This window comes from Protopterus annectens, chromosome 16.part0 (assembly GCF_019279795.1).
Source record: "Protopterus annectens isolate FY-2018-M chromosome 16.part0, PAN1.0, whole genome shotgun sequence".
Taxonomy (NCBI): Eukaryota; Metazoa; Chordata; order Ceratodontiformes; family Protopteridae; genus Protopterus; species Protopterus annectens.
In genome coordinates, this window is record NC_056750.1 from 747,442,768 (window position 1) to 747,454,834 (window position 12,067).

At 38.1% G+C, this 12,067-nt stretch overlaps 1 protein-coding gene across 4 annotated transcripts in view; it reads left to right on the forward strand.

The window, feature by feature from the left end:
• Positions 1-12,067, forward strand: part of ASTN2 (astrotactin 2) — a 7,150,955-nt gene that overhangs the window by 6,935,100 nt on the left and 203,788 nt on the right. For all 4 annotated transcript variants that reach the window (XM_044057931.1, XM_044057932.1, XM_044057933.1 and 1 more), the window contains one exon: positions 1,973-2,073. In XM_044057931.1, coding sequence (XP_043913866.1) covers positions 1,973-2,073 — 101 coding nt within the window. The remainder of the gene's footprint in view (positions 1-1,972; positions 2,074-12,067) is intronic.

Sequence of the window (12,067 nt, forward strand, 5' to 3'; positions counted from 1 at the left end):
ACTGAGTGACTTGTACTTTACTAAATATTTGCAGATGCTTTGCCCTATCTCTTTTATTTACTTTTGTTAAAGATCTCATGCCCATAACTGCTGTACACTTAGATTTTTAGCAAATAGTGACTCCTATAATTTCCACATGTGGTAAACCACAAAGTCCATAACCCACTTTAGACTGCTGGTGGTTAATTAAGTAGATGCATCAGGTATCCAAATATTCTTTACCTCCTTTGTCATGTGGCATGCAAATAGAGTCATGGTGGGGTTCAAGATAACTCTACCAATGCAGTTTCTCCGAATGCTGATAATTTATAGTAGTTATATTGAAAACCATATTCAGTGACTCAAAATAAAGTGTTTTTTGCAAGGAGACAATTCTCCCTGCCTCACCTTATGAGCCCACATTCTCATAAGTTATGTATAGTGAATTTACGGTTACACAACTGAGGTAAACAGGGCAAATTCACAGGTCCTTAAAATTGTTTCTTTGCAGAACTATTTTGCATTATCAGAACTCTGCCTATTTCCCATCAGAGAGCTGTCATTCCCTTACAGTAATGTTCACATTCTAATATACCTGTCACACTCCTGTATATGCCTTACTACTAAATCTGCCTCATTCCTTTGCCTGCCTTTCTAATATGGCTGCCATACTCATGGGTATACCTTTCTAAAATAAGTGCCACACTCCTGTGAAAGACTTTGTAGTACAGGTGTCACTCGCATATGCAGGCCTTCCTAATACATTTGCCAACATCCCATTTAATAAATTGTGGGATATAGGTAATCCCTCCAGTCTCCACCAATGGTGGTTCCTAGGTAATAAAAAAAAAATGAACCCTTTTTACTTGATGTGATGAAAAAATTCACCCTTTCTCCTAGCAAACCATCAAGCTGCTCAAACTGAGCTCACCTACAATGCAGTCATAGGTTAGTACTAGGCTAACTGCCCTTGTGAGCCATTTTAAGCCTAGCCAATTATCCCTTGTGAGACTCAAACCCTGCACCTTGTGTTTGTAAGGCAAACACCTTAACCATTAGGCCACCCTCCCAACCTCACAATATATAAATATATATATTATTACATTGGATTAAGGAAGTGCTCTTTAAACATTATCTCAGCATCATGAGAAGATGTGTGGTACATGTTTCAAATTTTAATAAATTAGAAAAAAAATAAATAATACGTAATAAAACAACATCTGTTTTACAGCAACATCATAAGAAGAGAGCTGATGTCTGATTAGGAAAAAGGTGTCACTGCTATTATATATCAGTGCTGCTAAGTAGAAGAAATAAACTCCATACAAGTCTTTGTTTATATGGGAAACCTTCTGAAATCTTTGATGAAAATACACCAGGAGCCTTTTCCCTACAGTATGATCTGGGAAGTGTTTTTACTTAATTTTTATGATAGATGACATTGCTACTGATTTCCAGTTCAATCACATCAAAGAACTGTTCCATAAAAAAACAAAATCAAATTAAATTTTCAAAATAACAATGATTAAATCTATACAAAGGAATAACATTTTGAATTGAATGCACCCTTTCTTGATGAAAAGTTAATATTTGTTACAATAGAGGCTGACATATTATAACACTGGTCATCTCTTGTTGTTAAAGCTGACACTGCACAGTCACTTCCCATTGGAGGAAGAGAGGCTCAGTAAAATCTAGACTTACGGACAATCCAGCTGTATAATACTTGTCATGCTGTCCTTTACATACAGCCGAGGAAATGAAAACAGATATTGGTAAATTACTGTTTAAATCAATGACCCTTTATTAACATTTTTGTAGATCAAATTAATTTCTGCTTATTGCGTTTGGTTACGTTATTGTGCATTACCAGATAAATGTTCTTTAAAACATTTGGACAATCTTCATTATATGGTATGCTGAGTAAAATGAAACAGAACACTAAAAATAGATAATTAAGTTAAACTCCTTCTTAACTTTTCATTTGATACAGATTTACACTGTATGCTGTAGACAGCAGAGGAAGACATTCTGAATCAAGTGTTGTGGCTCTCAGAACATCATGTCCACTTGTTGATGACAGTAAATCTGAAGGTAGGTACATGAATTCTGTGATTAACAAAAGTGTTGCGTTAACAGTATAGCAGCTAGAATTTTATGTAGACGATAATGGGTATCTTTTTTATGCTAATGTAAAGCATGTTAGTATTTAAATTTGTAAAAATGCTTGCTTTCTCTCATGGTGGCACTGATAACTGGCATAGACATTGAAAGATAGACATTCTTGCTTTTATTTAAAATATTAAATAATATTCCATTTTTCTTATCTCACATTAAGCAAAATCATGTTATATCCGAGACTAGACTGCAAATGAAAGTGTAACATATCTACAGCATGAAATTCCTGACTGTGATACAGAAGGATAAAGACCTGACTACCAGACAACACAAATTTGAATGGAAAGCAGCTCAGACACTGGTAGACTGTACAGAACATGGTGGAGCTGAACAGCTTACACTGCAGTGCTTATCTATCAGGGGAGGAGGGAGAAGGTATTTCCAAATGGATAATCTGCGCCTGTGCAAACCAGCTCCATAGGAACAGGGGATGTGGGCTTGGTCGTCCTATGATGCTAATAATAGGGCCTATGTATGTAAGAGGATGTGCATGTGATTCCTGAGTGTCTTTTACTGGGCAGTATTTATGGGAGTTCCCTGACTGATCTAATATCAATCATCTAAACCATCCAACATAACAAAACAGAACCTGGATAACATCATTGTTGTTCCAGGATAAGGGCCTTAACAAGCAAATCCACTTCCTACAAGCATTCATTACTCTGGAAAACATTGATATATGCGTCATCACAGAGACTTGATTCAAGAGCAGTGAAAGCACTCCATCAGTGCGGTTTTCAATGTCTGTCACCTGTTCAGGCCCACTGCATTAGATAAAGGCACTAAAGGTAGAAGTGTCTCTATATTCTTAAAAAAATTTACCTCCATACTCATTAGGCAGGACATCAACCTGGAGTTCCTTCACATCAAACTTGCTATTAATAAAATTCCGTGCCTTATCACAACTAAATATAGGTACCCCTATGCCCCCCCAGAGCCCAGAAATCCATCTTTATAGTATGGAGTCACCGTATATTAAACCAAACACAATTTTCCTGGGGTACTTCAACTACCTGTCCATAAGCTGTCTGCTTTGTGCAGGCAGGGTATAAACTGTTGCAACTGTTTGCTTTATTTGTAGCAAACAGTTTGTTACAGTTTAAAAGAAGAAAGTATCTTCTCTTCACATGTTGAAGGAAGGTTGAGGGCAGAGCTCAGAAGTGGGACCTGAGTGGCTGGCCCAGGTGGGAGGAGGGCATGCCATGCATCTGGCCACCTGCCTGGTGTGGCAGTAGAAGGAACGTCCATTTTTTATTTTATTTTTTTTTTGTTCTTCAGTGGAAGAGCTGGGGGGGGGTTATAGATATAATTATAATAAGCTGATCACTGCATTGTAATAGTGAAGCAGTGAAGTGCTTTTTTTTCTGCTCTTCACTTGAAGAGCTGAGGGAGTGGGGCACTGGGTCATGGTACTGGCCCAGGATGCTTGGTGACCAGGTTTGCTTCTGCTTCTGTGAGATGGTCACAGAAACTATGGACACATGCAAAACAGCACACACTGCCTACCACAACCTGATTGAGGTGTTCTATACAATACCTCACTCAGGCATTATAGATTAACTTACAAAATTAGGCATAAACCCATATGTCACCTGATGAATAGCCAGCTGGCTCACTGATAGGGCACAATAGGTTAGTATAGGTGACTCCACCTCTTCAAATAAGCTAGTCACTAGTGAAGTCCCACAGAGATCAGTGCCAGGGTCTTTGCTTTTTGGCAGTTATATCTCTGAAGTCATGGGAAACAGCAAGCGTCTCTAGCTGACCAAGACTGCAAACTAGGCATGGTCATTGAATTCCCGAAAGACAGAGGTACCTTCAAAAGGGCCTGGCATAGACAAACATCAGGTGCCAGAACCATGTACTAAAACCTAATGTGGAAAAATGCACGATAGTACCCTTCATAGATTCATATATTAGTACTAGGCAAACTGTCCTCTGGGCCATTTTAAGCCTAGCCAATTACCCCATGTGAGAATCAAACCCTGCACCTTGTGTTTCTAAGGTAAGCACCTTAACCATTACACCAACCTCCCACCCCTTCAGAGTGATGATTACCCCTGCAAATTGCCATATTGATAATTCACGTCTAAACGTAGACCCAGAGGTCAGGGATTTGGGAACGCATGTTGACAGCAACTTGACCTTTGATCACATCATGTCTACTGTGATGAGAAAATCATTCCACATTACACAACCTAGAAGTAAAGGCATGGCACCCAGGACCAAAGGGGTCATTGTTCTGTTGTACTCAGCTTTCATCAGACCAATCCTTAACTAGAAAGCACCCTTCAGCATGTATCTGACCAGGCTCTTGCAACAGCTTGAGAGACCACAGAGGTCCTCACAAAAAATATGCAGGGAATAAACAAAAAGTCCTATGCAGACCATCTCAAAGCCCAATCTCTGTACACAGTCTCCTGCAGACTGCTATACACTTATCTATGTCCAGCCTATGAGGCATCCTCTGATCCTACACTGATAGATTTGTTGCACATCTGCAAAATAAGTATCAGAAACACCCATTCTCAGGACCTAAACCTTGTTTGCTACATAAACAGGACATTTTGGAAGGACAAGTATGTGACTCAAAGATTACCGCGTCTCTCTAACAGGCTTCATATCCATGTGAAACAAAGCTCATCCCTAACCCTTTTCAAATATAACTTGCACTAATGGATGGGAAAAATTTACTTCTGGTTTGACAACTATGTTCCTAATAGACTGGGACAGCCTATGAATGCTTGTTGTGTACAAGCCTATGTCGCACCTCATAAAATTCCTTTGGGTATTGACACACATTTGCAATATTTTAGTAAATTTTTGGTAAGATTGGCTTAAGCTTAAAATGGCTCTTGGGCAAATAGCCTAGTAACCACCTATGAACTGTTAAGTGCACGCACAGCATATCTGTAGTGCTACACCTTATATCATTGACTGATTTATGTTTTGTGCTAAAAAGTGTCAGATTCTATAGCTTTTTAACAGTGCTACAGCTTTTTAGTACAGAATCCCCATCTATTTAAACATCCAAATCTAAATAAGAAAATAGATTCACTTCATCAGCAAAACCCTGGCTACTGTCTATCATTTGCTTCTCATGCTATTGAGGGCATGTTTTTTGTTTTTGTTTTTAGCTCAGATGGCTTAGTGGTAAATCACTGTGGCTATGGTGTGCAGGGTCCTGGGTTAGACACTTGCAAGGGCTGATAATTATTTTTCTTAAGGAGAGATATCTATTCCAGAGGATTGTAGCCCCCCAAACATCTCCAACGCCCAGGTGAGAACTGCCCTCACTAAGGCAAAAAACACAGCATCCATGGGACCGGATGGTGTCCCCGGCTGTGTGCTTCATGAACTCAACGAGGAATTAAACCCACAGTTAGGACAGCTGTTTAATCTTAGCCTCACCTCAGGATGCAAGGAGTGGCGCCCGGAGACTGTGGTCCCACTTCATAAGGGCGGTGCCTCCACAGACCCTGGAAATTACCGCCCCATTAGCTTGACAAGCCTTATCTGCAAAGCCATGGAGAGGATCATAATGGAACTCATAAATAAAGACATAGGGAACTTGCAGACTTTGGATCCAACCCAGTTTGGCTTTGTCAAAGGCAGATCCTGCCTCTTAAACTTGGTTGACTTTTTCGAGACAGTCACCAAGGCCATTGATGAGGGAAAGGCAGTCCATACAGCCTACCTCGACCTGGCAAAGGCCTTGACACAATACCCCACTCAGGTATCATCGAAAAACTCATCAGCTTGAATGTAAACCCATACATCACAAGATGGGTTGCAAACTGGCTAAGTGACAGAACCCACAGGGTCAGAGTTGCTGGAGCCATGTCAGACTCAAAGCCTGTCACAAGTGGTGTCCCACAGGGCTCAGTCCTGGGTCCACTCTTGTTCGGCATCTACTTTTCTGAAGTACAAGCAAACACAGGAGGGTTATGGCTGACAAAGTTTGCAGATGACTGCAAACTATAGTCGAAACACATCTGACACAGATATCCTCCAGAAGGGCCTCACAGAAACGGATAACTGGTGCCAGAGCCATGGCCTGAAGTTAAACGCCAAAAATGCATAGTCATACCCTTCAGGAAAAACAAGGTTACCCCTAGCTACCATATAGGTGGCAATCCACTGAGCACAGAAAAGTCATCAGGGATCTGGGGACCCAAGTTGACAGTAGCCTTCGTTTGACACTCATGTTGCTAAAGTAGTTAGGAAAACCTTCTATATCCCACCTGATCATGAAGGGATTCACATCTAGATCAAGGGAGGTCATCCCAGTACTCATCACTCATTAGACCTATGATTGAGTACAATGCCCGTTTGGAATGTATCTGACCAGACACCTGCTGCAGCTTGAAAGGCCCCAAAGTTCCTCACCAAAAGGATAAAGGGTCTCAAAAATATGTCTTATGCTGCCCGACTGAAAGAACTCCAGCTCTATTCAGTCTCATACCGCTTGCTCAGAGGTGACCTGTGCCTGACATATAAGGCCATGTCAAACCCAGATTTGATGAATATGCTTCACCTCAAAAATCTAGATCCTCAGAACCACAAGGCGGGAGACTTAAACCTTGACACGGTTATAAATAGAACGTGCTGGAGGGACAGATTCATCACCCAGAGACTCCCTATGCTGTGGAACAAAATCCCGGTACATGTGAGGCAGAGCACCTCGCTGGCCTTGTTCAAGAGGAATCTTGACCAATGGATGGGAGATCGCAGATATACCCCAGGGATTACTTCAGTGTCACTGCTTGACAGAGGCACAGAAAAATGATAGGCATAGTTTTTATTCAAACTAAAGGGGTGGCGAAAGCCACATAACTATGGGCTAGGCTTATAAATGCCCTTGGGCAGATAGCCTAATATGAACCTATGAACCTATGAATATTAGTTCTGCATAAACCTATAGAATATTAATACTTCATTCAGTACATTTTGTTTATCCCCTCCGTCTGCACTATGTAATTACCCTCAGTTCATCTCATCATAGGAAGCCAAATTATATAATAAACAAGTGTAACCATCTGGAATTATGATGTAAAAAATAGCTCACAAAAGAGACAAAACATAATTTCATATTTACATTTAACTATAAATATACTCACATTTTATTCTAAATACTGTAATATATACGGATTTTTAAATCTGTACTGCTCTCATAGGTTTTACCATTTATTTATTTTACTAATTGTTTTGTAAACCTAAGCACACTAAGTTATGAAACATCATTTAATTTGTGATAAAACACATCTGGCTCAATAGAAAACTGCATTTATGTTGCAATTCCCATTTAGGCCACTTCTTGATTTTTTGGTAAGGGGGCTTTCTCTATAGATCAGGCTGTATAACACGTATGGAAGACAGTGTAAGAAGATTCAGTCAGAACTTATCTTTAGCTAAATACATTTCTGTTTTTTCAAGGTAGAAAAATAATTATGCACTCAGTCAGCAGAGGAATCAGGAAGATTTTTTTTGAAAACCTTGAGTATTGCGTATGCACTGGGAAGTATCCTGAACAAGATCTGATATCAGATCTTGATTTATCACAAGCTTCTAAGGTCATATCTGAAGAATGAAATGTAGACCATAGGACGACATGTAATTGATTCATTTTAATTTCACTCAAAAACATGTGGTATTCAAATAAAGTAATTTAATTTTGAATTATTTGTTTCTGATATCATGTGGCTTAAGATATTTGTCTTTTTCTAGAACTCATTCAGCCATTGAGGCCTATTGTTGATGCAAAGGCCTCAAAAGCTTTTTTATAGCCAGATATATTGACCAACAGACAAAAGGTGTATTTGACAAATGCCCTTATTTGTTAAAAGATTCCTGGGATTTCCTTGCCAACATAACTGAACATTTGTACTGTTATGATGTAACATTTGTCATGATAGATATGAAAGACTTGTTTTCTGCCATGCCTCATGACGTTGGCCTAGATTGTTTTTTTTCCAGTTTTTGGCATTGAATACTAGTTTAGGGCATAATAAAAGCCTCACCCTTAGTAGCTTAATAAATCTTGTTTTGCAGAACAACTATATTAGCTTTGAAGGGCAGTTATTCAAACAAAAATAGTGGGGTGGCCATGGGCACTGCATGCTCCCCGGTTTTTGCAAAAGTTGTGATGGCTTTTTGAGAAACCAACTACATTTTTTTTGTCTGAATTTAAAGACTCCTGGTCTTTGTATAAATGTTTTATTGATGACATATTTTTGTCATGATTCTAGAGATAGATTGGACCAATTTTTTTTTTTATTTCATCAATAGTTCTACTGAATGTTTGAAATTTACTATGGTCGTGGACACTGAACAAGACAATTTTCTTGATGTCACAATTAAAAAGAATATAGATGCCAAGAGATATGAGTCAGCATTGTATAGAAAACCCACCTTCTCTAACTCTTACCTGCATTTTGATAGCTGGCACCCTCTTCACCAAAAAAGAGCTTTAGTTAAGGGCCAGTGTGTACGACTGGCTAGAATGGTGAGTCAAGATTCATGTTTTGAGCATGAATGCAGGAAGTTACACATTTTTTATGAAGTAGTGAGAAAGAGATTAGATGGGTTTTATATACCACTTTTAGGTATGGGGCAAAATCAGGTTGCTCTAAATTCGAACACCCAGAATAAAGAGGCTAATTACAACAAGGCCATAGTTCTGTCATACAACACACATTTTAGGAACATCAGAGACATCATTTTTAAGAATTGGGTCATTTTTGGGAGTGATGAAGAAATGCTTAAAAAAGTGGGAGAAAAAACACTTATAGTTTATCAGAAGGACATCTGTTTAAAGATAATGCTTGAAAGAAACTTTACAGAACATACACAAGGGGAAATGAGTAGGTGTGGTCACTGTACCTGGTGTAAAAAGATTCTTGAGGGTATAGAAGTTGTTATTCATGCTTATGGTACCATTAAATTAAAACAGAAGTACAATTGTGACAGTAAAGGTGTGGTGTACGTCGCAAAATGCCAGCAATGTGACAGGTTTTACATTGGTAAAACCATTAGACAATTTGGATACAGAATTTATCAGCATGGATATGACATTGGCAAAAAAGATGAGCACAATACTCTCTTTAGGCACATTCATAGTTTTCTGACACATTCTTTCAAATTTTCAGTCATTGACAGCATGGATCTAGGGGTGGCCCGAATTATGTTTATTTAGAGTACCAGGAGCTGAAATGTAATGCCAGAGCTTAATGACTTTATTTCTAGTTATTTAAAACTGACATCAATGTTTGTAATTTAATGCACTATTTATTTAATGTTATAACAGCGTTGGTGTCAGTTGTTTTTAATTTCTTTTGTTTTGTTTTTTTTTTACATTCCAATATGTGGCTGTGGATTAGGTTTAGATGACATATATACATATGATTTATATATATATATATATATATATATATATATATATATATGTGTGTGTGTAAAATAAAGGGGGGCCTTTAAGCAGATTGCTTTAGTTAACTGTGTAATAGTCATGTCACTTTTTTAATGTATTTTAACAGATTTTACACACTTTTGATTCATTCTGCTGAAGTCCAGACATTTTGAGGAAGAAAGCGCTAATGTCACAATAAATTTTATGTACTGTGGTTCTTTGGATGCCTTCTTCATTCTGTTTTCTTGGTTTTTGGATTTGTTTTACGTGTTGATATAATTCATAAATTTGCTTGTTTGTAGCATGCAGGTGACTTTGAAGACTGACTGTTGTGCCCTCTGTTTTAGAAATTGTACTTATGCAGTAGCCTAGAGGTCTCCATCTTGATGTGTATGCAAGAAAGCACAAGCAATGTTTCTTTCAGTAAACAATTGTCTCATTAAGAACCAGGTTAATCAAGCCCATTCTTTCAAAACCAGTACACGAAACAGGAAACACTCTTAATGTTTTAGAACTTACCATGAGATTTAGTGACCTCTTAGTTTATGGTATTAGTTAATGGTATTAATGTGACTTAATCCACTGAATGATGGGTGTTGGGGGTTGTCCTACAGTGCAAAATGCATTTATTGAGCTATTAGTTTAGTCTGTTAGTCTCGACAAAATTAATTCACTGAAAATTACTTCAGTAAATAAATGACATCCATATTTGTTTCTTTTTTATTGCTCATTTGCTACTCTGCTATTTGTTGAATGCAGAATCTATGAGAAACCAGTTAACAAAGCAAAATTCAGAGAAGTTGAACCTGTTTCCCATAGGAAATCATTATTACTGCGTTTCTAGGTATGTACCAGCAGAGATTCACTTATGAGAGATTTCTTTCATTCTTCAATAGATTTTATATATATATATATATATATATATATATATATATATATATATGTGTGTGTGTGGGTATATAAAATGTACACTCTATCACATCTAGTAATTCATAAGGATCAGTTTCCAAACCGCTTTGTTCTCTTGAATATAAGATTTACTCAAGTGAGAATAAAGAAGACAACAAATATACTGTACAACTTCGAGAAAAATTAGTACCAACACACAGTTTAAGGAACTATTAAATTTTATAAACATTTACCTATGGACCTGGTAAATAAATCATTCCATACAGCAGGAGTTTAATAGCTTCATTTAGTTTAATAACTTGTGAGCTTTGTAACAAAATACATATTAATTGTTCTTACCAACATAGATTCATAGGTAAGTAATATACCAGCTGGCCTTGAGGGCCTTTTTAAGCCTAGCTGGTTTCACTTTTTGTGCTCAGAATTACCTATTCCATTCAGTTATAGAGTGGCCTTGCCAATCCCATAATGAATAATTATATATTACTCCGAATGACAATAACCGGGGTCATACCATAAATAATTTGAGGGGACCCATGCATGGCATAAAGCATTTAGGAGCTGCCTCTCTCTATATGTAGTACAGAGGGCAGTCCTAGAGTAAATTGTCTGTTTCCCATCCATAGATCTAAGGTGTTCTTGAATATGAACAGGGATGAACTTTATTTTTTTTTTGGCTGGGGAGTCTTTTCCATCCTGTGTCCATCCAAATCATTCTGTTGATGCTACAGAAGTTTAGATCCCTAGACTGAGTACTTCTGATGCTATTTGACGTGCTGATGCAGTAAAACCATCAGTAATGGGTCAGAGGATACCTTGTATGCCAGACACAGGTCACCACTTAGCAGTCTGCAGAATACCAAGTATAGAGGCAGGGTTTTGAATCAGTCCATAAAGGACATGTTTAGGCCTTGCATCCTTTTAGTAAGGTATCTCTCTGGGTGTTCCAGTTGATGCATGTGTCTGGACAGATGCATGCCAAAGGGCACATTATATTCGATGACTGACCTAATAAGGGCTGAGTAGAGGGGGGAAATGGCATACCAAGATCTAGATACAATCCTTTGGTTTATAAGCATTCAATACAGTTTCCCATCCTAAGTTACTGTCCACTCTGTATAAGCTTAATATCAACCCTGATGCTGTTAACTGGTTTCATAGTTATCTATCTAGTCGCCAGCAAGCTGTGAAATGGAAGCAAGATCTATTCCCACTCCTTCCTGTTACACTTGGAAGCCCCTCATGGTTCAATCCTAGGGCTCCTCCTCTTCAGCATATTCATAACTTATCTTAATACTGCCTGCTGTCAAGCATCTATCATACAATACGCAGATGATTCAACCCTCATATGTGGAGCTCCACAATAACTCAACTTCTTACAGTCACACAAAAAGCTTCTCTTATATTGAAACATGGCTCGCAAACTCACAACTCATTCTCATCCATCTAAACCTACTAATCTCCCAGCTAACTTTTATATCACTGCCAGTAATAATACTAGGATTTTCCCAGATTCCCAAACAAAACTATTAGGTGTCATAATTGACAACAGACTAAAATCTGACATACACATTTCTAACACAATCAAAAAGG